This window comes from Apus apus, chromosome 21, assembly GCF_020740795.1.
Source record: "Apus apus isolate bApuApu2 chromosome 21, bApuApu2.pri.cur, whole genome shotgun sequence".
Taxonomy (NCBI): domain Eukaryota; kingdom Metazoa; phylum Chordata; class Aves; order Apodiformes; family Apodidae; genus Apus; species Apus apus.
Genome location: NC_067302.1, coordinates 3,919,730 through 3,944,386, shown reverse-complemented (window position 1 = coordinate 3,944,386; position 24,657 = coordinate 3,919,730). Strand labels below are relative to the sequence as shown.

Here is a 24,657-nt window from a genome sequence, read left to right as displayed (position 1 = left end):
CATCTGGAGCACAAGCATTTGTTGTCAGAGGGATGATAAGATTTTCTTGTCTGTGATCACTGGGAGCAGCAACAGGCAGGAGAACGTGGGGGGAGCTGGAGCATTGGGAGTGTGGGCTTCTCTGTCTGGACAATGCAGGATCTTGAGAGCAAAACCACCAAGGTGGAAATGAAGCTACTACCAAGGTGGAAACGAAGCCACCTCCTCCTCTAGAGGGAAGCCAAGCGTGAGAGCAGGAAGGGAAGGGTGCTGGGGGCAGGTAGGCAACCACATCCGTGGGCCACCCTCCCTGAGAAGGTGCTGGGAGGGGCCTGGGGTGCAGAGGAGAGGCAGAAACTTGGTTCCTGTTGTTTTTAAAAGCTGTTTTGATCAGGTGGGTTCCAGACCAAGTATCTGAATAGACCTAGAAAACAGAACACAACTGGTTGTTGTTGGGTTGTTGTTTTTTCTCCCCCCCAGCTCTGCAAGGGGAAAAACTAAGGAGTAGTTCCAGTTTTCTGGCAGTCTCTGAGGGACACATCTGCCCTAGGGTCAGGGAGCAGCTGAGTTTCATGCCCTTTGGAACATAATTGCTGGTCCAATGGCAACCAGACCACGTCTAGCACTGGATAACGTGGGACTGAAGTGCAACAAAGCCTGGATGTGTCCTTGGGAGACAAAGCCACAAGGGGCTTCTGGCCCCAGGAAAAGCTGTGTCTGTAGAATTGGGAAGTTGGGTCCAGCCTGTCCTGGGGGCTCTGGCCTTGGTCAGCCCAGGAGAGGAGCTGGAACAGCTCAAGTTCAGAGGAAACCTAAGCACGGGTGTGTTGGCTTCAGGAGAAGCAGAGGGAAAGGCACAGCTGGAAGATGAGCAGGATAAAAAGTCTCTTTATATTCTAGATGCAAATAGGAAGCAGCACCAGGTGTTTCTGTCGAGCTGGGCTTTGGGCACCAGATGCTTGGATGAGTTTTGCTGGAGAAAGGAGATGTTTCAGCATCACCCCAGGGGCTGGGGCTGTTCTTTTGTGCTGGCCTAGCTTCACTGGTGACAGATTCATTCTAGACACTGCCAATTAAGTCTCTTTTTGCTTCCCTTTTTTTTTTTTTTTTGGCCTGTTGTGTTTAAAATAAAAGAATGTGTTTTAAACAAAACATGTGCCAGGGACCTTGGCTTCCCCTCAATCTTCTTGAAGGCTCGAGTCTGTTACAGCATCATCTGTATGTGCTGAAGATGCACTAAGACTTATGTTGCAGAGTTGCTCAGATTGCTGAGCAGATGGGCTCCAACATGTCTGATTTTTGCCAGCCCTGGCCGTGTTTTGACAACAGTGCCTTATTTTTGTGTTGTGGGATTTTAATTTTCTTTCCTTTTCTTTTTCAGTGGCATCAAACCCTCCTGGTTTTGCCACCAGTGCCTTAAGAAGGAAAGTGCTTTTCAAGCACTCTTCTGAGATGCAGTTCAAAGAGATGCAACACCTGTGGTGTGAGGAGCAGAGCCTCTGGGGAGAGCTCAGGGCTGGTGGTGGAACCCAACTGAGCACTTACTTATTCCAGATGTTGGAGCCAGGAGATACTTGTGACAAGCACCAACTTTTATGGTTCTCTCAGATGTGGTTCCTGAGAGGCTGTAGCTACCATCTTGTTCCTTCATCCAAGAAGGCCCCTTTTCCCTTGCCCAGGAGTGTGTTCCCAGCCAACCATGTCCCCTCTTTTTCAGGGTGAAGGTGTTGTCAAAGAAATCAACATCACACACCATGTGAAGGAGGGCTCTGAGAAAGCTGATCCATCACAGTTTGAGCTCCTGAAGGTGCTGGGCCAGGGCTCCTTTGGCAAGGTGAGTTCATTGCATAGGATCATGGAGTGGTTTGGCTTGGAAGGGACCTTAAAGATCATCCAGTCCCACCCCCTGCATGGGCAGGGACACCTCCCACCAGCCCAGGTTGCTCCAAGCCCCATCCAACCTGCCCTTCAACACTGCCAGGGATGGGGCAGCCACAGCTTCCCTGGGCAACCTGGGCCAGGCTCTCACCACCCTCACACCCAAGAATTTCCTCCTCATGCCTAAAGAGGCACTTTGTCCTGTGTATCATGTCACATACATTATTTGGGTGACAAAAAGGGACTATCCCAAACAAACCCACTTTCCTGACTCCCACCAGATCATGAGAATCCAACTGCTGAGCTCCCTTAACAAATGGTTGCTTCTAATCTGAAAGGCAGCTGTAGTGATGCCTCCTGCTAAGGATCAGCCTGGATGTCCAGAGCTCCCTTGCAATTCTTTTTCCAGATGAGCAGGAGAAAGGAGTGGTGTCCTGCTGGTGAGTGCAGGTGTCCCACAGGGCAGAGGGACCTCCTGCAGCTCCCACTGGCTGCCAGCCTGTTGGTTGACTGGAGGGTTTGAAGGACTCAGGCATGTTCCTCTCTTCTCAGAAATGATGTTGTGAGCATCTGGGTTTGGCCCCTGTTTATGGTCCAGTTTCCCTTCTGTGAAGGGGGAAGGAAGTAGCCTGTAACTCTTATCTGTGTTGGTGTGTCAATAATCCAGGTCTCTTACAGACCATCTGCTCACACATTCAATCAACCTCAGGCCACTCAGTTGGCAGTGGGGGTTGTACAGGACTGTGCAGCAGGGGCTTTTTGCAGAAGAAAATGGTTTATGTTTTTGAAACTGCCTAAAACCAGGTAGAATGGGGCATCAGGGAAGGAGGTAAAATCCAAAGAGGATGCAGGAGCTTGGGACTACCAAGATGCTGAGGGGCTGGAGCATCTGCCCTGTGAGGAGAGGCTGGGAGAGCTGGGGCTGCTCAGCTGGAGAGGAGGAGGCTGAGGGGGGATCTGATCAGTGCTGGTCAATATCTACAGGGGTGGCAGGAGGATGGGCCAGACTCTGCTCAGGGGTGTCCGGTGACAGGACAAGGGGCAATGGGCACAAACTGGAGCACAGGAGGTTGAACCTAAATATGAGAAAATGCTTCTTGCCTGTGAAGGTACCAGAGCCCTGGGACAGGCTGCCCAGGGAGGCTGTGGAGTCTCCATCCCTGGAGACATTCCAAACCCACCTGGATGTGTTCCTGAGGGATCTGCTCTAGCAGGGGGTTGGACTGGATGATCTCCAGAGGTTCCTTCCAACCCCCACCACTCTGTGATCCTGTGAGGTGAATAATAAAGAGCTGAGCTGGCTGTCAAAGCAGCCCATCACCAGGAGGCTTTGTGGTACATTGGAGCATCAGTGCATCACATCCCAGCTCCCAGGCATCCCATGGGAGCTGCAGGAGTGAGCAGGAGGTGTGGGGGGCTGGAGAGGAGGAAAGTGCAGTCTGACAGCCCATAAGGGCTGGAGTTGGAGGGTGAGAGGTGCCTCACCCAGCACTTCCCTGGAAACCTCGTGGAGTTTCACATGGAGAGCTCAAGGTCCATCTTCCCAGCCCTGGGGCAGCTGGTTCTTAGGGCTGCCATGAGGTTGCTGCCTTGGGAGGTGTCCAGCTGCTGTTTAGTGCTTTACTGCTGGTGTTTGGTGCTTGGCTAATGCAGTGCTCTTCTGCCTCAGGTTTTCTTGGTGAGAAAAATAACCCCTCCAGACAGCAACCACCTCTATGCCATGAAAGTGCTGAAGAAGGCAACACTGAAAGGTAGGAGACTCTTACCAAGGTGCTCTTCTCCTCCATGTCCTAAAGAGCCCAGGGGAGATGTCACAGCAGCCACTGCTGGCCCCTGGGTGCTCTGGATGAAAAGTGTCTTCACCTCAGCCAAACAACCTCCTTTTATCTCTGTCTATAAAAGACTCTTGTTGCTGTGCTGGAGGTGGGAAAAGATCTGGCTCAAGCTGCCAGGTATTAAAGGGCTTAAGGCTGGGGACAAGCTGACCCTGGGCAGCCTGTGCCTTCCTCAGTGTCTGAGCTGTTCCTCTCTGCTCCCACAGTGCGTGATCGACTGAGGACAAAGATAGAAAGGGACATCCTGGCTGATGTAAACCATCCCTTTGTGGTGAAACTCCACTATGGTGAGTGTGGAGCTGGTTTTGGGACCCTGGGAAGAGGGGCTGGAGGCCGGAACAGACACTGACCACTTCTAAGCACAATAAAGATGCTACTGCAGGCACACCTGCCTTGAGCAGGTAGATGAGCATGAGGCACCCAGCAGGAGGCTGCTTGGAGAGCCTCTCCTGGTCCCTCACAGGCTTGTGGAGAGACCTGGAATGGAGGAGAGGCCTGGATCAGCCTGTGTCCCTCAGTGGCTCTGCTGCCCTGGAGCCTTCACAACCCCTGTAACACAAATCCTTTCCTGGAAAGCTCTTTGGTCCCATGCCCTGCATGGGGAACAGAGCATAGGCTGGGAGAAGAGGGCTAAACAACAAATCCTTGGGATTAAAACATTAGATCAGGAGAAACTGAGAGAGCAGATTTAACTAGGCAAGCCAGATTTTGGCAGGATTAATGCTCCAAAGAAACCTCTTTCCCTGTGGAGTGGCCAGTGCCTCCTGGGGGGAGCAGCCCTTTCAGTGGGACATCACTGGCTGGGAGGCAACCAACCCCCCACAAAATGGGAATGTTCTGCAGCACCAGAGTGCTGCTGGTGAGCTCCTGTTCCAGCCTCATGGACGGGCCATCTCCTTAACCCCAGATCACCAGCCCTACCTGTGGTTAACCCGACTGGAGCCGTTGGGATTTAAGTGATTAATGTGACCCCATGGAGCCTTCCCTCAGTGGAGGGGTCTGATTCCTCTCTGGCTTGTGTTTCAGCATTCCAGACAGAGGGGAAGCTGTACCTCATCTTGGATTTCCTCCGAGGAGGTGACCTTTTCACTCGGCTTTCCAAAGAGGTGGGTCTTGGTGGGTCTCAGTGTGTCAGGGATTAATTGCCCGGAGAAGTGATTGACCCTTGTGAAATCTTGGAGAGGGATGGAAACAGCCTTCAACCTGCCCTGAGCTGGCAAGGGGAGAGGGTGCCCTGGGGGGCCCTGTGTTCTGGAAAAAAGCAGCAGCAGAGGAGACAGGTCTCACCTCTGCAGCAGCTTCTGCTGAGCATCAGGTTAAGGATGAAGCCAGGCAAGAGCCCCGTGCTGTGCAGTGGTGTGGGCTGGTGGTGTCACCAGGGCAGGGAACAGGAGGGGTGACAAGGGGTTGTGCCAGGTGAAGACACCTGGGAACATAACCTGGTTAATTTAGATGAGACATTAGGAGGAAATTGGCCCAGGTTGCCCAGGGAAGCTGTGGCTGCCCCATCCCTGGCAGTGTTGAAGGGCAGGTTGGATGGGGCTTGGAGCAACCTGGGCTGGTGGGAGGTGTCCCTGCCCATGCAGGGGGTTGGATTTAGATGATCTTTAAGGTCCCTTCCAACCCAAACCAATCTGGGATTCTCTGATAACACAAACAGAGTTTTTACAAACCTGTCTGCTGCTTAGCAGCCTGCTTTGGGTTTTTTTTTGGTGTTGCTGCTTAATTGACACTTCAGGCTGGCAGGTGAAGCCTGGGACACTCAGGTGTGAGAGGGCAGGAGGAGCACAGTGGGTGTGAAGGGATGGGTGCAGTGGAGGTGGTCCCATTGCCAGCATTGTTCCAGCTCCTCTGCTTCTTCCCCTTTCCTGCAGGTCATGTTCACTGAGGAGGATGTGAAGTTCTACCTGGCAGAGCTGGCTCTGGGGCTTGACCATCTGCACAGCCTGGGAATCATATACAGGGATCTCAAACCAGAGAAGTACGTGGGGCTGGGACCCAGGGCAGAGCACAGTGTCCTTCAGCACAGCCCTGACCCCACAGTGCCCAAGGCTGCCCCAGGGCTGGGCAGGTCAAGGTGGCAGCTCCTCAGATCAGACTTATGGCCAGGAGCACCTTGGAGGCACCACGTGAGCAGCAGCCACGTGTCTGAGCAGTGATCCTTGGCTCACAATGAGCTCCAGCTCTAGGGAATTGAGAGTCTCCAAAGGGAGAAGGCACCAGGCTGGGCTCTGGGGCAACACAGACCAGGTGTGTGACCTGGGGCAGATGGGGATCAAAGATGGTGTAACCTGTGTGGTCATTCATTCAGCATGAAGTTGAGATGTAGAGAGAAGGGAGCTGTTCTTTGTCCCACTCATGTCTTGGTGCCAGAGCTTAAGGCACTGGGGGGAGGGACAGAAAACTTTCTCCTCTGGATTCTGGGAGCATCTTGGACCAGCCCCTGCTGTGTGTGCTGCTTCTCACTGGCCCTTCTCACAGACAGTAACAACCTGTGCTTTTCGTTCCTGCTGTAGCATCCTCCTGGATGAGGAAGGACACATCAAGCTCACAGGTAAGGGACTCCACAAAAGCCTTGTGCTCCAGCAAGGTCAGTCCTAGAAATAAGGAGCTTCTGCTCCGTGTGGTTGCTCAGAGCTCGTGGGTTCATGCTGATAGTTGTTTGTTTTTTCTCCTGTGTAGATTTTGGCTTGAGTAAGGAGGCAATAGACCACGAGAAGAAGGCCTATTCCTTCTGTGGGACAGTGGAGTACATGGCACCAGAGGTGGTGAACCGCCAGGGCCACTCCCACAGTGCAGACTGGTGGTCCTATGGGGTGTTGATGGTGGGTACCCAGCATGTGGGTCTGGGGGCCTGGCCCAGCAGCTGCTCCAGCAGCAGCTCTGAATGTGACTCTGCAGGTCCTGCCCAGCAGATGTGACCTGGGGATGTGCTCCAAGCTCCATGAAAGGGCTTTGGATCAGGCTGTCCAGGCTTCCAACCAGGAGTGCCTGTTTCTGGGGGGGTCCTGAGGCCGTGGTCCCAGGGAGTCCTTCCCAGCTCTGGGATGCCCGTGTCTGTGCAGATCTGGTGCCACCGTCTGGCGGCTGCGGGATCCGAGGGCTCCCTCAGGAGCACTGGCTGGAACATGTTCCACTGCAAACCTCGGGAGCCAAACTCCTTCTGTAAAGAGGGGATGCCTGCTTTTAGATGTCTGCTTTTAGAGCCAGGCTTTCGATCCCTTGCAAGCTTCCTGCTGGCTTGGGCGAGCCCCCAGCTGAAGGTGCAGATGAAGGGATCTGTGCAGCCCTCAGCCGTGTGACCTTCCCCCTTCTCCTTCCCTCCCAGTTTGAAATGCTGACTGGCTCGCTGCCCTTCCAGGGGAAGGACCGTAAGGAGACCATGACCCTCATCCTCAAGTAAGAGGAGTTTCTCCTTCATGTATGTATGGAATCATGGAATCCTTTTGGTTGGAAAAGACCCTTAAGTCCAACCACTCCCCCAGCCCTGCCCAGGCCACCCCTGCCCCGTGTCCCTCAGCACCATCTCCAGGGCTCTGAAACCCCTCCAGGGATGGGGACTGCACCTCCCCTGGGCTGTACCAGGCCCTGACAACCCTTTCATGGAAGAAATTGTTCCCAAGATCCAACCTCAACCTCCCCTGGTACAACTTGAGGCTGTTTCCTCTTGTTCTATCCCTTGTTCCTGGGGAGCAGAGCCCGACCCCCCTGGCTCCAACCTCCTCTCAGTAGCTGCAGAGCCACAAGGTCTCCCCTCACCTCCTTTGCTCCAGGCTGGACACCCCCAGCTCCCTCAGATGTTCCTCATATTGCTCTCCAGACCCTTCCCCAGCTCCTTTGCCTCCCTGTAGAGGAGCTTCTGCTCCTCCTCTGAGCATGTTGCAATCTGGGGGCTTCTTGCAACTTCAGGGCCCTGTTTGGCAAGTGGTTTGATACCAGCAGTTGGTTTGAAGGGCGCAGTGCAAATGCCAAAGAGATGATTGTACTTTTGGGGGTGGAGGTGCTGCAGTTGGCTTGTGGGTTGAACTTCTTCAAACCTGCACCTGATTGCACAACTTCCTCTGCAGAGCAAAGCTGGGCATGCCACAGTTCCTGAGTGCTGAGGCCCAGAGCCTCCTGAGAGCTCTTTTCAAAAGGAACCCAGCCAACAGATTAGGTAAAACATTTCTGGTTTGGGGTGGTTTGTTCTGTTTCTAAACAGATGCTGTACTGGGGCCTCTCATACACCCTCGTGGGTCAGCAGCATGTTCACACTTTTGTGGTCATGGGCTGGTTTCCCTACAGCCTGGTTCCCCCTCTTACCTGGTAACCAGAGGTCTGTGGTCCTGGTTTAATGCAGCACATTCCACGGGTGCATCTTTCAGGTTCTGGACCAGATGGGGCAGAAGAGATCAAGCGCCATCCTTTCTACTCCACCATTGACTGGAATGTGAGTAGCAGAAATTTAAAAGCAAATCTTGACACCCCTCAGCACCAGCCATGCAGCTCTGCTGCCTGCAGCAACCATAGACTCATCCCAGGCTGGTTTGGGTGGGAAGGGACCTTAAAGATCATCTGGTTCCAACCCCTGCACAGGCAGGGACACCTCCCACCAGCCCAGGCTGCTCCAAGCCCCATCCAACCTGCCCTTCAACACTGCCAGGGATGGGGCAGCCACAGCTTTCCTGGGCAGCCTGGGCTACTCTACCATCACGGTGCTTGCAGACTGACCAGCTGTGGAGACCCACCAGTCCCTGTTTCCCTCTGTTCCAATAATCCTTCCCAAAAGGACAGCTCTGTTTGTCCTGTCAGTGACCATTTCCTACCCAAATTCCTGATGATCTCACCTTGGGTTGAATTTCCTCACCTCTCAGCAGGGAGGTGCAGGTTTTAATTGGGGTTTGGCCCAACGAGGATTGTCTTGCACAAAGTGGGGAAGGAGTCAAGGAAACATTCCTGGCAAGGAAACTCCTGGTTTTGTACAGAGAAGCAGGACAATAACTCATCTGACATTTCTCAGTTGCTTCAGGCCAACTCTCTACTTGATCCCACAATTTTGCTCTTCCCTGTTTTCCCTTACTTGGTCAGGGAATCTTCAGATCAATCTTCTAATGCTTTCAAGGCACCCAGCAAACTGCTGGACTGAACCTCCTGCAATGCTTACTGCAAATTTTTGCTTCAAGAAGCAATTTGAAAAGGCTCCTTATGGGGGTGCCAGGATTAGAATGTCCTCCTAAGGCATCTCCTCTGGCTGTTCTGGAAGAGAGATGGGTCAGCAAAGCCTTGATGGGACTTATGAGGAGGTGGAAGAGCCTGGTGCCATAAATACTTTATAGTTAAGAGCTTTTGGAGTGGGCCAAGTTGAAGATAGAAGCTTGGGGCTTTTTTCTTGATTTAATATATGGTAGAATTGGAATTATTTCTGCACAAACTGACTCAGAAGGACCTCCCCCCCCGACCTGGTCTTTGTCTTGCAGAAGCTCTACCGCAGGGAGATCAAACCACCCTTCAAGCCTGCAGTTGGCCAGCCAGATGACACCTTTTATTTTGACACAGAATTTACCTCCCGGACACCAAAAGGTTTGTAGGAATTCACTCAAAGCCAAACTTTCCTGGGTGAAATGACACCGTGTGGCTTAAGAGCAGTTTGCTGTGACCAGCAGGGTGAGCTTTGTCTCCTGCCAGTGCTGCCAGCTCCAGAGGGTTGGAGTAACTCCAGAGGGTTACTGGAGTAAAGAGGAGGGCAACAAAAGTGGGGAAGGGTCTGGACAACAAGTCTCATGAGACCTTCTTGCTCTCTACAACTGCCTGAAGGGAGGTTGGAGCCAAGTGGGGTCAATGTCTTCTCCCTAGAAACAAGCACCAGGACAAGTGGAAATGGTCTCAAGTTGCACCAGGAGAGGTTTAGGTTGGATATTAGGAGAAACCTCTTCACTGAAAGGGTAATTAAACAGTGGCACAGGCTGCCCAGGGAGGTGGTGGGATCACCAATCCCTGGAGGTGTTTAAAAGCCATGTAGATATGGTGCTGAGAGACATGGGTTAGAGTTGGTAATGGTTGGACTCGATGATCTTAAAGGTCTTTTCCAACCCGAAGGATCCTCTGATCCTGTTGCAGCTCTGAGGAGGTGGCACATCCAAAGACACAGGGGGTGTTACAGGGTAATAGGGATGCTGCCTGGTGTGCTTCTCGTCTCGGATAGCCCAAAGAGGAGCCACAGCTCCTGGGAAGCAAGGAGAAGGCTTCTGCTTCCACGGGGCTCTCCCTCTCCATCTGTCCCTCACCTCCTGTTGCAGATTCCCCAGGCATCCCCCCCAGCGCCGGGGCCCACCAGCTCTTCCGAGGCTTCAGTTTCGTGGCGACGGGGTTGATGGAGGATGGGAAAGTGAAACCTGCCCCCTCACCTCTGCACTCCGTGGTACAGGTGAGGAATGGGGAGAGAGGAACAGTTGTTGGAAGCTGCAGCAACACCCCAAAGTGGGTCTGTGGGATCTCTGTCCTGCCTGGAGCAGAGCCAGCAGGTTGAATCATGGAATCCCAGACTGGTTTGGGTGGGAAGGGACCTTAAAGATCATCCAGTCCCAACCCCCTGCATGGGCAGGGACACCTCCCACCAGCCCAGGTTGCTCCAAGCCCCATCCAACCTGCCCTTCAACACTGCCAGGGATGGGGCAGCCACAGCTTCCCTGGGCAGCCTGGGCCAGGCTCTCCCCACCCTGCTCCAGTGCTGCCCCCCTGCCTGTATCTGCCTCATTCTCTTCTCCTCCCTCTCCCCAGCCAGGAGGAGAAGCTGTGGGATGAGCTGACCGATAGCAGCTGGGTTGCACTTAACTCATCACCTTGCACAGACCCTTCCCTGAACATTCCCAGCTCATGGCCTCTCCTCTCTCCTCCTGCAGCAGCTGCATGGCAAGAACATCCAGTTCAGCGACGGGTACGTGGTCAGGGAGGCCATCGGCTCCGGCTCCTACTCCGTCTGCAAACGCTGCATCCACAAAGCAACCAACATGGAGTATGCAGTCAAGGTCTGGGATTTCCCATCAGAACTCAGCTCCCCTGGGACATTTCTGAAGGGACATCCATGATGACCCAAAATAATATCCAAGAATGAAGTTGCTTTCCCTGCTTCTGGAGGGACTAAATGGACAGTTTCCGTGCTGGGCAGGGAACTGCACAAGGTTTCCTAGCTTGGACTAGCAGGGAGGCAGTGTCTGCTCTGCCAGGGAGGACAGGATCTCACCTTGCTTTGCACAGCTTGTCATGGCTTGGTCAGCTCTTAGCAAACAAGCCAGACATAAAACCTGGGGGTCTGGGGACATGGAACTGATGAAGCAAGTAGGGCATTTCTAGAGTTTTTTGCTGAAGAGTCATAGGATTGGAAGGGACCTCTGGAGATCATCAAATCCAACCCCCTGCTAGAGCAGGATCCCCCAGAGCAGATCCCTCAGGAACACATCCACATATGTTTGGAATGTCTCCAGGGATGGAGACTCCACAGCCTCCCTGGACAGCCTGTCCTGGGGCTCTGGTACCCTCACAGGCAAGAAGCATTTTCTCATATTTAGGTTCCACTTCCTGTGCTCCAGTTTGTGCCATTGCCCCTTGTCCTGTCACTGGACACCCCTGAGCAGAGTCTGGCCCATCCTCCTGCCACCCCCTGGAGATATTGACCAGCACTGATCAGATCCCCCCTCAGCCTCCTCCTCTCCAGCCCCAGCTCTCCCAGCCTCTCCTCACGGGGCAGGGGACAGGGAGAGGACATGGCACAGGATCCCTGCAGGGCTCCAGACATTCTCCTTGTGTGCTCTGTCCTGGCCCTTTCCTGCTCCACCGTGGCCAATGCTGGTCCTGCTCTTCCAGGTGATTGACAAGGGCAAGCGAGACCCTTCGGAGGAGATCGAGATCCTGCTGCGGTACGGGCAGCACCCAAACATCATCACCCTGAAAGATGTGAGTGGAACTGGGATTTCATCCCTGTATTTTGGGTTAGGAAGTACAGGCTGTTCTCCAGGGGGGCAGGATGCATCTCCAGCATGGGCAGCTCAGTGTCCTGCTCCATGCACGTGGGGTGGGGAAGCTCCCCCAGACCCACCTCAGCATTGCTGGGTTCTCTCTGCCTCTTGGTGCTGTAAGTACCAAAGGGAAGCTCTGGAAGCACTTGTTGGTTGATCCCCTCCCTGTTTGCTTTGGAAGGTGTATGATGATGGGAAGTACGTGTACCTGGTGACCGAGCTGATGAGGGGGGGGGAGCTGCTGGACAAAATCCTCAGGCAGAAGTTCTTTTCAGAGAGGGAAGCCAGCTCAGTCCTGCACACCATCTGTAAAACAGTGGAGTACCTGCACTCCCAAGGGGTGAGTATGGACACACCTGCTTCCTGGGAAGCCCTGGCATGGCTCTACTCCCCCTCTCCTCCCAGAACTAACTGTCAGGACTGTTCCATCTCGCTGATGTTGCTGTCTTGGGCAAGCCAGACGTGAGGCTGGAGTTTATTATCCTGGCGCAGCTTCAGACCTGTCCCCCCCGGGGTCTGTGCTCTCTCTGCTCTCAGGTGGTTCACAGGGACTTGAAACCCAGCAACATCCTCTATGTGGATGAGTCAGGAAACCCCGAGAGCATTCGGATCTGTGACTTTGGCTTTGCCAAGCAGCTGAGGGCTGAGAATGGCCTCCTCATGACCCCCTGTTACACAGCAAACTTCGTGGCACCTGAGGTAGGTACCTTCCTGAGCTGGGACCCTCTAGTAGGTCTCCCATCCCTCCCCAGCTTGTTCTTTCCCTTGGCACAAGTTCCCAACTCCAGCCTGCTCTGGCAAACTGTTCTGGAGGAGGTAACTACAGAAATACTCCTTGTAGTGAGGAACAAATCAGGGATCTCAAGTGCAGCCCTCCAACTCGTCCTGCCCTGGTTGGGGTGCTCTGCTTAGGGACTGAGAAATCCCAGTGTTTTTCTAGGCAGCTCTTCTTCTGATTAAGTGACCTGTTGAAAGAGGTGGGATGGTTTTCCACTCGGTTATCTTGGTGCAGAAGATAAAGAGCAGACAAGGCCACGTGTGCAATGTCACTGCCCTGGAACGTGGCTCCTACCTCACTTTGTTTTGATGTGCCTGGGGGTTCCTTTGCTCCAGGAAACCACCATCTGATTTGATTCCTGATCTTTACTCCAAGACTTGGCTGCTCAGCAGGGCTCTAGGATGTCTGCATGCAGCACACGGGACCAGCTGCTCTCCAGGAGCTGAAGTGAACTCAACAAGAACCAGAACCACTTTTTGTTTTTCCCTTTCCTTATTCTGTCCAGGTACTAAAGCGCCAAGGCTACGATGAGGGCTGTGACATCTGGAGCCTGGGAGTTCTGCTGTACACCATGCTGGCAGGGTGAGTGCCCCTGGCTGGCTGGGGGACACAGCTGAGGCTGTCACCACCCTCCTGGTCAGTCACTGCCACCAGCTCCCTGCTCACAGGACAGTAAATCCACTCTCTCTTCTCTCCCAGCTGCACTCCCTTTGCAAATGGCCCCAGTGACACTCCAGAAGAGATCCTGACCCGGATAGGAGGGGGGAAGTTCTCCATCAGTGGAGGCAACTGGGACACTATTTCTGACATGGCCAAGGTACAGTTTAGTCATAGAATCCCAGGCTAGTTTGGGTGGGAAGGGACCTTAAAGATCATCCAGTCCCAATCTCCTGCATGGGCAGGGACACCTCCCACCAGCCCAGGTTGCTCCAAGCCCCATCCAACCTGCCCTTCAACACTGCCAGGGATGGGGCAGCCACAGCTTCCCTGGGCAACCTGGGCCAGGGTCTCTCCACCCTCACACCCAAGAATTTCCTCCTTGTGTCCAACCTAAATTCACCCTATTCCAGTTTTAATCCCTCACCCCCATCCTATTGCCACATGCCCTTATAAAACTTCCTTATAAATGGATATTCATCTGTGTTGCACTAAAGGGCTGGGGTCAAGCACAGCCAGTTGCTGTCAGGCAAGTTTAAAGCAGGTTGGGGAGGGAGAGCAGGAGAGAGAGGAGAAAACCAGCAGTGTAGCTCCTACCTCCTGGGTCTCTCCCCCACAGACCCCCCCCTTCCTTTGCTTTAGCTCTGACTGTGGATATTTGTGTGCAGCTCCAACCTCGTGCTGGACCCAGGCAGGGTTTGCTGCTCTGTGACCCCTCCCAGACTGAAAACATCTTTTGTACTAAAGGAGACTGATGTCTGGGGACTTAACACTCGGCCTCTGAATTTAAATCCTAATCTGGGGGCAGACAAGGTGGTATTTTTGCATTTCAAGGACGAAATTGGCTGAAGTCTTAACTTTCCAAACGATGCCCTTAGGATCTGGTATCAAAGATGCTTCATGTGGATCCTCACCAGCGCCTGACGGCCAAGCAGGTCCTGCAGCATCCCTGGATAACCCAGAAGGACAGCTTGCCCCAGAGCCAGCTGAATCACCAGGATGTTCAGCTTGTGAAGGTACAAAGTCTGGGCTGGGCCTTCAGTTGGTTCCTCAAAGCAGCAGTCCAGGTGGGGTGGGCAGAGCTGGATGGAAGAGTGGAGAAGTTGGAAGGGGCTTGGAGCAACCTGGTTTAGTGGGAGGTGTCTCTGCCCATGCAGGGAGTTGGGACTGGTTGAATTTTAAGGTCCCTTCCAACCCAAACCAGTCTGGCATTCTAGGAGGTGTGGGCAGGGCAGGCAACACAAGCAGCTGTTTCTTTGGCAGGAGAACCTGGCAAGGTTCTTTAAGGGCACGTCAGTGTGGGAGGGAGGTTTAAGGAAAAAAGAAAGGTGCTCCTGGCTGTGTGTGTGGGTCTGGCTACTCTGGGCCCTTATGGTGTAAAGCCATGACTCTCAAATGTCCCTTCTACACCCAAATGACTTCTTGTGCCTTCTCTCCAAGGGGGCCATGGCTGCCACCTACTCTGCACTGAACAGCTCCAAGCCCAGCCCCCAGCTCAAGCCCATCGAGTCCTCCATCCTGGCCCAGAGGAGGGTGAAGAAACTTCCTTCTACCACCCTGTGAAACTGGTTTTGGGCCACAGCTGCAAAGTTTTGGACCAGCCTTTGCACACCCCCCTGAGGACACGGGGCACAGGAGATGGGGCAGGAGCACAGGAGCTCTGTTGAGGACTTCTCCAAAGGCCAAGTGCCTTCCTGTTTCTGAAAGACTGGCTCCTCCTTGTGTGGACTGATCTTTGCCGAGAAAACTTCACTGTACAACTTTTTTTGAAGTGTAAATTGTCAATTTTTAAAGACAACCATCGTGTATATGAGAACTAGAATGTACAACTGCTGTCAAGTGGCACTAAAGAGCAGCTCTGGTTCCCCCTTTCCTGTCTAGGGCCAGGGATCTGTTGTAGCTCCATCATTTCTTGGAATTGATCCTCTTGGACACCATTGCAGCTGGAATTTTTTGGAGGTTCAGGCTTTGGGGTTTTTCCTCCCTCAACCCTTGGGCTGCCCTTCCTGAAGCCAACCCTGCAGCCTCCCAGCCAGCAGCTTCTCAAGGGACACCCCTTACCTTCACTTCTTATCCTTGAGTGTTGAGGGGGTGAGGATGACTTTTCAGACCCCTTCTCTGCCCTCCCCCAGCTCAGCCAGCACTTCCCTGAGCAAAATAAACCCCAGGTTTTCCAAACCCCCCCCACCCCGAGATGCTCAGCTGCCCAGAACACCTCTAGGTTTGGCTCCTTCCTTCCCTCTGCCCTCCCATCTCCACGTTCCCCCCATCACTCCCTGGGGGGGGGGTTGTCACCCACGTAGGTGGGGGTGACAAGGAACCTTCTCCTCAGCAGAGCTGAGGCTTTGGGCTGGCTCTGCCTGCTGCTTTTACCATTGTTGGGTTTCCTTTCCTTCAGCAGGAACCTATGAAACAAACCATCTTCTTTTTTTTTTTTTTTTTTTAATTTAACTTTATTCTACAGCTGGTAACTCAGGGTTTCTTTCTGAATTGTACAATAAATGTGTCGTTCAGTTGATTTTTTTTTTTAATTTTTATTTTTTACTGACTTTTTAGCTGCAGAACAAGCAACCCAGGTTGTTCCCTCACGTCGGGCGGGGATCATGAATCTTGTTTGACTTTTGGGAAACCTGCAAAGCTTTTCCATCTGGTCCCAGGATGGGAAAACCAGCAGGGCTGAAAACCACACCACCTCCTCTCAGGTGCAAGACCTCCCTTTGCAGTGGGAAGTCATTCCAACCAGTCCTGGCATGAGGCAGGAATCACCAGGGAAGGGGGCAGGATATGGGCTGCTGAGGGGAACTGCTTATTCTCAGGACATTTGGGTGCTAATGGAAACCAACACTTGGAGGCAAAGTCTGCTGGAAATAAATTCCTGACCCATTCTGACTTGCAGGGAATTGCTGGAGCTCCCTGGTTTGGTGGTTGCTGTTTCTGGGAGGAGCAGGAAAGCTGCAGGGACCACAGACACTCCTGGGCTCAAGGACACTTGAAGGCTCAAGGACTGAAGCCAGCAAAGGTTCTCGTGTGAATTTCTGCTGCTTTTGGTGTAACATGAGGGGAAACTGTCTTTTTTTCATTTCCCTTTTGCTTAGTCCCAGTTGACTCTAAAATGGAGAATTCCCTGAGAATTTCTTCTCTGAGGTGGAAGGCTCTCTCCTCCTCTCTCCTCACCCAGGCAGGTCCTGTTTCACTCCCTGGTGAGAAGCTGAAATTGTCACCATTTTTGCCTGTATTTATTCCAAGCACTGCCCTAGCACCCACTGCCAGTGCACACTGGGTGTCATTTGCTTTGTCCCCACCCCCAAGGAGAGCTGGATTTCATGCTGTGCTGCTGCCTGGGGAGGGGGATGCTCCACCACACCAAATGCCTTCCTTAAAAATGCTCATTTGGATCCTCATTTTCTCCTCCAGCACAAGGTTTTGCATCAGGGCTGATGAACCTGCCTTAAGTTTCAACCTCCAACTGTGCAGGAACATGTGCCAGTGAAAAGGTGTGAATGTTTTAGAGACCTGAAACAAATCTGTTATAAACCAGGTTCTTTCTGGGGCTGTGCTGTCCCTTTGGGTGGTCTTGGGGTTGATGCTTTGGGTGTTTACCAGGGTATTTCCCACTTTGGAAAGGGTGGAGTCTGGACTGGTGGGTGGAGTAGGATGTGTTGATGGTGCTGAGCTCTCACTGGAGCCTTTCAGCAGGATGGACCCTCAGGATGGGTCTTAAACCAAGATGGTACCATCTAGATACTGGGTGGTGGCTGACCTGTCTGTATGAAATTGTAAATGTTTCCAAGTACCAGTCAGGAAAAAAGTTGCAACCTGTGCTTAATCCTCCCTGTAAGGGTGCTGGTGTGAGGACAACTGGTGACAACTCAGAAGATGTGTAGGACAGGGCTCTGTGAGCTTGGGGAGAGCAGCCCATGGTTGCTGCAGACTCTGCCTGGCTGTGGACAATGCCCAGAGTGTCAAACCCTGATACCTGGAGCATCAAACCCCTCCACCTGGCTGGGCTGTTCAGTCAGAGGAACTTGGTGTTGGGTGCAGCTGTAGCCTCTGGGACCTCCAGCACTTTGGAGAACAGAGCCAACAAGAAGGGCTCCACCTTGCTCTCTGGGATGCTTTTAACCAAGTTGTTTTGACTTATCTTTCCTGAAGTAAAAATAAGTTGGTTTTCTAGTTCCGAATCAACTAAGTGCTGTTACTTTTTTAATTCCAGTGCTCAATAAAAATGGACTTGTTGATCTTTCTGTGTCTGAGAACTGCAGGTGTTTGTACTGGGTTGGGTGGGTCCCTTCATTCCCTTTCTGGGACCAGCTGCTGTCATCTTCACTGAAATCACAGGATTTGAGGTGAAAGTTGGGCTTGTGTCAGGCTGGGTCTCTAGTGCCTGTTGGGGAGGAGCTGGAAGAGAAAACCAAATGAGCTGTTCTCACCAAAGTTTGAAGTTCAGCTGTAACTTGGGACAAAGAGGACAACCAGCTTACCTTTGGGCCTGAAAAGGGACAAGAATGTGTTTAAGTTTTGTGCTTAAGGAAATCCTGAGCAGGAAAACTGCTGGTGCTGTTGCAGGTGTCTAACAGTCAACTTGACCTTTAAGGTTTTGTCCTGGGAATCTCTAGGAACAGAAATTCCAGAATCCAGCCTTGAATAGCTGAGTCTACCTGGAATTAACCTGTGGACATAGTGTGTTAATCCATAGGCAAGGAGCCTGAAAATCAAACTGATCAGCTCGACACAAGAACAGCTCCTGTGTGAGGAAGGTTGAACTTGCTGCTTTGGGAGGTAAATCAGAAGAGGCTTTTCCCTTCTTCCCGCTGTGTGAAGTTGTCCTGCCTTCCTCTTAGTGATATGGCACTGACCTCTGTCACATGAACCAGAGCATAAATACATGTATTTTGGCCTGATAAATATTCCCATCATGATTATTTAAGTGGTCTTTAAAGCTGAAGGCTGGGAACTTCCTCAGCAACCCCCTTTTCCTTAGTGAAACTTCACCAAGCAACAAACCTGCTTCTCAACCTCCCACCCAGCAAACACCCTCTACCAAATCCCCACCTTCACCTTAGTTCATTTAATCCTTCTTTCTGCACCTTTAGCCATCTGTGGCCAGAGAGATGTGCAGCTGGTGGCCCCCTGGATGCCACCACCTCCTTCCCAGGAACGTGGGAAGCCTTGGGAAGCAATTGGGTGCCCACAAGCGCGTGGGGGGCGGCCGCTGCTTTCCCGTAACCTTCAGCAATTTAATCCCTCTTTTAACAGCAAGAAAACACTGGGAAATATTTCAAAGTCTTCTTTTGCAAGTACATCGGGGGCTCTGAATGAAACCTTCACTCATGCTAGGAGAGCTGGAGGTCTGCTGCCACTCTGGGGTTTTGCCTCTGGTTATTAAAACATCAAGCTCCTTAAGCTCAGCGAACTCGCTGACTCTCTCCTTTTGTGCTGCACGGGGGCACCTGCCATTGATACTAATTCCACTCTGAAGAGCCACCCCCTCCCAGATATGCTTGTCTGAAAATAAATTGACGTGTAAAAGGTCCCTTTTGTGGGGACGTGTGTGTGAGGAGCCGGTGACTCCCAGGAAGGAGCCCCTGACTCTCTAAATGATGTGTGAGGGGGGTTATCAATGCTGAGGGTGGAGGCTCAGGCTGTGTTTGCCTGATGGGCTCTGGCTGGAGCAGGCTGCAGAGCTGCAGCCCCTCTTTGGGCTTCAACTTTAAGATTTGGGGTGATTTTTGTCCAAACCTGCATTGTCTCGGACCTGGGGGTGGTGGGGGGGAAACTCTTCTTTTTTCTAGAAGTGTTGTTCTTAACCTCCCTTCTTTTCAACACAGGCAATGAAAACCCCGAGCACTGGTGGTGAGTCCTTGGCTTTAGCTGTGGAATGAAGTCCAGGGCTCTGCTGGTTTTCCTGGGACAAAAATTGATGTCATCTTAAAGAAGGAAGCAGTGAAGGAATCCTTGGTCAGAGCATTGATTGTGTCCCCCAGGGAACAGTGTGAGACACCAAAAGGTAAATGGTTTTATTCTTAATGGAAAGAACTGGTTTGAGTTCCTTATGCCCTGTGGAGGGTTTGGCTGGTTCCTAAAACACAGTTTTTAAGCAGGTGCTTTGGGCCAGGCTTTGGAGTGGAGTAACTTTGCTTCAAAATCTGTGTCAGTTCTGGAAAGATGGATGGGTTCTGTCCATGTGGGTGGATGGGTTCTGTCCATGTGGGTGGAGGGAAGGGGTGTCAACCAGAGAGACCTGGACAGGCTGGAGAGGTGGGCTCGTGCAAACTGCAAGGAGTTCAACAAGGCCAAGTGCAGGGTCCTGCACCTGGGTCAGGGCAATCGCAGGCACAAATCCAGGCTGGGTGAGGAATGGGTTGAGAGCAGCCCCGAGGAGAAGGACTTGGGGGTGATGGTGGATGAGAAGCTCAACATGTCCCAGCACCGTGTGCTGGAGCCCAGAAATCACCCGTGTCCTGGGCTGCATCCCCAGCAGCGTGGGCAGCAGGGCCAGGGAGGGGATTGTCCCCTCTGCTCTGCTCTGGGGAGACCCCCTGGAGAGCTGTGTCCAGGTTTGGAGCACCCAAAATAGGACATGGAGCTCCTGGAGAGAGTCCAGAGGAGGCCACAGAGATGATCCAAGGGCTGGAGCAGCTCTGCTCTGGAGTCAGGCTGGGAGAGTTGGGGTGTTCAGCCTGGAGAAGAGAAGGCTCCAGGGAGACCTTAGAGCACCTTCCAGTGCCTGAAGGGGCTCCAGGAAAGCTGGGGAGGGACTTTGGGAATCTTTAAGGTAATTTCCAACTTAAAACATTCCATGATTCTATGACTGATGTTCTGTGGGGTGGACTGGCTTTCAGCTCCTTGGGTTTCTAGGTCTTCTAGCAAAGAAAGAATCCATTTAATAATGAAGATCCAGTCAAAATGATTCTGTGATTCTATGAAACACGTTTGGGGAGTGAAAGAACAAAAGCCAAAGGTGCCAACTACACAAACTTCTTCGATGAGCTGGTGTCACTTCTGGTTTATCAAACAAGTACAAACCCTCGTGTGCTGCCTTAGCTGAAATGCTGTCTTATTTTTAAACAGCAGATGGTGTTAGAAACCTGTAACAGGTGGAGCTGCTTCAGCTTGATGTGAGAGATCAGGAGTAGCAGCAGTTCTGGTTTCCCTGGGGGAAGTTCCTTGGCGAGATGAGCAGCGAGCTGGCCCTCTGCTTGGTACTTCTCACAGAGGGAAAAGCTTGGGAATCACATATGTTCAGATGAAAGAAAGCAATTCTGGTTTGACTTATTCTGGTGATAATAAAAGGAACCTGGTCATGTTGTCCATAATCCTCTGTTAGCAGCTCTAAAGGAAAGATGTCATGGGAGCAACGGGCTGTGGTTGCTGCTGTGGCTCCAAATCTGCCCCAGTCTCTTGGTTTCTGCTCTCTGAGAATAACACCTCACAGGCTTCCAGTGTCTTATCAACAGTTAATTACTGCAGGATCTCTCATTCATCTGTATCTTGCAAGGCTTGGGGAAATGATATTTAAATGATATTTAAATCACAGACTTACAAGAAGGGCTGAGTTCAAACTTCATGGAAAGCAGGCTCCGTTAGCCGGGCTCCTCCATCCGCCGGGTCCTCCAGGTGGATTTCCCTCCTTGGGTTGGAATGCCTGTGGATTTGAGGATCTCTCAGTCCCCCAGGACAGGGAGCTGCATTTTAATCATCTTAGGGAAATTACATGCTAAGTTCTGCTCAGCCTGTGTGGTACAAACTTCCCAGGCAGGCAGGGACTGCAGCCCTGTCTAGACTAGGACCGTGTTTCATCCCCGTGTCCTCGGCTGCCGTGAGCAACAGGAAAATCATTCCTTGGTCACATTTTTTTCCCCACCCACCAAACTACTTGTAATTTCAAGACATCTTCTCCACCCCAAGACCCGGGTGTTTTTGGTTTTTTGGGTTTTTTTTTAAAAGAAGGTAGGGACATGGTGAATTTTCTGCTTGCTTTTCACACCCGCAGCTGCCATCGTGACAGCCCCAGTCGTGGGGGTTGTGACACCAGGTAGAAGCAGCAGCTAAAGGTAAAAAAAGCTTGGATCAGTGATTTCTACCCAACCATCTGCCTCTTTCAGCAGCTCCCTTTTCTGCCCAGTGGGCTGTTAAATGCAGAGTGGGGGTGGGGTGTGCAGCAAGGGAAACCAGTTACTTGCCATGAAAAAAAAAAGGGGGGGAAAAAAAGAGTTGTTGGCTGGGAGGGCACGTGGCTGCACAGAAATGATGGTCTGGGGCAGGAAACCCAGAGTCACAGAACAAGTGGTGGGGTTGGAAGGGACCTCTGGAGATCATCTAGTCCAACCCCCTGCTAGAGCAGGATCCCCTGGAGCAGATCCCACAGGAACATGTTCAGTCTGGAATGTCTCCAGGGATGGAGACTCCACAGCCTCCCTGGGCAGCCTGTCCCAGGGCAGCCTGTCCCAGGGCTCTGGTGCCCTCACAGGCAAGAAGTATTTTCTTATACTCAGGTTCCCAGATGAGAGGTTGTTCTTCCAGGAAGACACATAGTTTGTATGAGCTCACTCTGTTCTCACTGGCTTGAGAAGGGTTGTCTCTGTCTAGGAGAAAACCAAGGTCTGCAACTGTTAACATTACATAGAATCATGGAATGGTTTGGAAAGGACCTCAAAGATCATCCAGTCCCACCCCCTGCATGGGCAGGGACACCTCCCACCAGCCCAGGTTGCTCCAAGCCCCATCCAACCTGCCCTTCAACACTGCCAGGGATGGGGCAGCCACAGCTTCCCTGGGCAACCTGGGCCAGGGTCTCACCACTCTCACAGGGAAGAATTCCTTCCAGAATTTCCAGTCTTTCCAGTCATTCAGAAGACACTTTTTGAGCCCCCTTTAACAAAGCCTGTGCTGCCAATTAGCCCCTTTTTAATCAGACAGATCCCGGATATGAAGGCCTGAGATCACTTGCTGTCTGTTCAGTGAGTTGCAAGAACATGATGAGCAGGAGTCAAACAGGAGTCCCTTTCCCTGCACTGTTGAAAGAAGGAGCAGGGAGCTCCTCTGATGTTTCATTAAAGCTGCCTTTGCTCCTTGTGGCAGAGCAGATTTAATCAGACCCGCCTCCTAGTTCCAGCTGCTGGGTTGGAAGGCTCTGATCTGTGCACTGGGTGCACGTCTAATTACGGAGGCAATTCCCATGGATACCAAAGAAGAATTGTCTGTACTGGCAAAAACCATCCCAGCTGGGAAAACAGGGAAGGAAAAAGGTGTTGAAATATTCAGGAAGAGACTTCAAAAAGTTTCTGGAAATGGAAGTGAAAAAACATTTCTGGTGGTTTTGTACCTCACTGTGAGAATCTTCAGGTATTTGAAGTAAGATACAGGTTGGGTTTTGGTCTGGTTTGCAAGAGCTGCTGCTTTTTCATAGCATCATGGAATGGTTTGGATTGGAAGGGACGTTAAGGGTCAACTAGATCCAACCCCCTGCATGGGCAGGGCCACCTCCCACCAGCCCAGGTTGCTCCAAGCCCCATCCAACCTTTTTTGTGCTGCTCCGGAGGATTTCACTGCCCTGCAAAAATGAATGTGCCTCCCTTTTTCTTACTGTGTTTTCACCCTTCCTTTTGTACCTCACGAGGTTCCCCTTGCTCACCTGTAGAGCAGGAGAAGCGTGTTGGAAGAAAATGTCCAAAGGTTTGTGTTTCCAACAGGGCAACACCCTGGGTGAGGCAGCAGCTCTCCTGGGGAGGCTGGTAATTCCGGTTCCCTCCCTGGTGCTGCTCTGATAAGTTCCTCCCCTTTCTCCCTCATTCTTCTGAAACATCTGAATTTAAATAACTTCTGTATAAATTAATATTTGAAGGGTCTATTCAAGGGGGAAAAAAAATTTAAAAATGAAAAAAAAAAAAGAAGAGAGCTCCCCTGGTTAAAAAGAGAGGGGGGAAATTCCCAGTCAGGGGCTGCTCAGATGTGGGAAATTAAACAAATAGGATGTTAAATTATTTTGTAATTGTTCAGCTGTGAGGCCTGATGTTCAAACTGCATGGGGGAAAACAAAAAAAAACAACCAGATTTATTTTTTGTTCAACTACACAAATAAAAAAGTCTTTTGGATTTTTCGGGGGGGGGGGGGGGGTTGTTGGGTTGTTTGGGTTTTTCTTCTGTTGGGTTTGTTTGGAGGTTGTTGGGAACATCCTAATGAACCCCACGATGGTTGTAACTTGTATTTCTTGCCCTTATTTCTCTCCAGCAGGAGCTGAGACACTTTTCAAGATGTTGCTGCTAATACAAACACCCAGAGTAAGAAAAGCTGCAGTGCTATTAGGTTGGATTTCCAGCTCTTTCTGATCCAGGGCACCTGCTCCCCTTTCCCTCCTCCCCCTTCCCAGTCTTCCCAGCTGTCTGTCTGTCTCATTTATGTCAATTAGAGATTCAATGCTGCCTGATTTAATTGGCCTGACTTTCTCCTCTACAAGAAGCCCAAGTGAAGGCAGGGCAGGCAGGAGATTCTCCTTGGATGGGGGTTTGTTTGTGGAGCACAATAACCTGTTTGCTCCCACCCATGATGGAGAGGTTGGTGACCTCCTAATGGGGATGGGACTGGGGCAAGGGTGTCATTTGGAAGCTTGGGGGGGCATTTTTGAGCTGTTAAGGAATTTGTGCAACCAGTGACTGACTTCAGCTTGGCTTTTAGTCTGCTGTAGAGGTTGAATTTGGCAGCATTTCTCCTGCCAGGAGGTTGCTTCCCCATTCTCTGAGGTCAGCAGCCCTTCCACCAGCCATGGCCATGGAGGGCTTGTCCATCCTCTTGAGCCTGAGCCACCTCTAGCAGCCCTTAACCATGAGCAGGGGGGCAGGAATGAGATGATCTTTAAGGTCCCTTCCAACCCAAACCATTCCAAGATTCTATAAGGCTTGACCAAGACCTGGGTTTCATGGGGTTTACCTGAGGGCCCGACCCTCTCCCTGCTCCACACAGCAGACCTGGAAGGAAACCAGGAAACCAGCTCCACTGAAATCCTTGTTCTCCCTCTGCTCTGACAGCCGAATCCCAGGAATCAGACCTGACCTACTTCTCCCTGGCTCCCTGCTCGTGTCTCTCTGACAGATCACCAGCCCTTCTCCAGCTCTCAACAAAAACCGTGAGTTTCCCAAATAGCCACAGAGGTGACAATGTTCAGCAGCAACAGTACCACCTAGTGACCTGGGTGTTCAGGGAGCATCACTCAGGGGGGGAATGGGAATTAGGGAGGCCAAGGAAGGTCGCAGAATTGCAGACGAGATCCCGTCTCGAGGTTCTTTTTGGATTTAGGAAACGAATGGTGCTGATGGTGCAACAGGCTGTGGCTGTGAGAGGGGGCTGCCCCGGGGGACTGTCCCCTCCTCAGCCTGCTGAGAGCCAGCCCTGCCCCACGCTCCCTCTGCTGGTCACCAGCTCCTGGATTTCATGTGTTCACAGCTTGGCACGCACAGCAGCAGATCCTTGTGAACACGGGAGGTGGAATTTGGGGCTGGGGAGAGACTTGGGACAAGGGCAGGGGGTGAGAGGACAAGGGGG

General features: G+C 52.0%; 1 protein-coding gene across 4 annotated transcripts in view; it reads left to right on the top strand.

The window, feature by feature from the left end:
• Window positions 1-17,358, top strand: part of RPS6KA1 (ribosomal protein S6 kinase A1) — a 44,267-nt gene extending 26,909 nt beyond the window's left edge. For 3 of the 4 annotated variants that reach the window (XM_051637805.1, XM_051637808.1, XM_051637804.1), the window contains 20 exons: window positions 1,697-1,813; window positions 3,527-3,608; window positions 3,899-3,979; window positions 4,719-4,798; window positions 5,567-5,673; window positions 6,209-6,246; window positions 6,375-6,517; window positions 7,021-7,091; window positions 7,760-7,848; window positions 8,057-8,121; window positions 9,149-9,251; window positions 9,968-10,095; window positions 10,571-10,696; window positions 11,532-11,621; window positions 11,865-12,023; window positions 12,221-12,382; window positions 12,967-13,043; window positions 13,161-13,278; window positions 13,997-14,134; window positions 14,559-17,358. In XM_051637805.1, coding sequence (XP_051493765.1) covers window positions 1,697-1,813; window positions 3,527-3,608; window positions 3,899-3,979; window positions 4,719-4,798; window positions 5,567-5,673; window positions 6,209-6,246; window positions 6,375-6,517; window positions 7,021-7,091; window positions 7,760-7,848; window positions 8,057-8,121; window positions 9,149-9,251; window positions 9,968-10,095; window positions 10,571-10,696; window positions 11,532-11,621; window positions 11,865-12,023; window positions 12,221-12,382; window positions 12,967-13,043; window positions 13,161-13,278; window positions 13,997-14,134; window positions 14,559-14,681 — 2,097 coding nt within the window. In that variant the 3' untranslated portion in view covers window positions 14,682-17,358. The remainder of the gene's footprint in view (window positions 1-1,696; window positions 1,814-3,526; window positions 3,609-3,898; window positions 3,980-4,718; window positions 4,799-5,566; window positions 5,674-6,208; window positions 6,247-6,374; window positions 6,518-7,020; window positions 7,092-7,759; window positions 7,849-8,056; window positions 8,122-9,148; window positions 9,252-9,967; window positions 10,096-10,570; window positions 10,697-11,531; window positions 11,622-11,864; window positions 12,024-12,220; window positions 12,383-12,966; window positions 13,044-13,160; window positions 13,279-13,996; window positions 14,135-14,558) is intronic. The other variant, XM_051637807.1, reaches the window with a different exon arrangement.
• The last annotated feature ends 7,299 nt before the right edge of the window (window positions 17,359-24,657 follow it).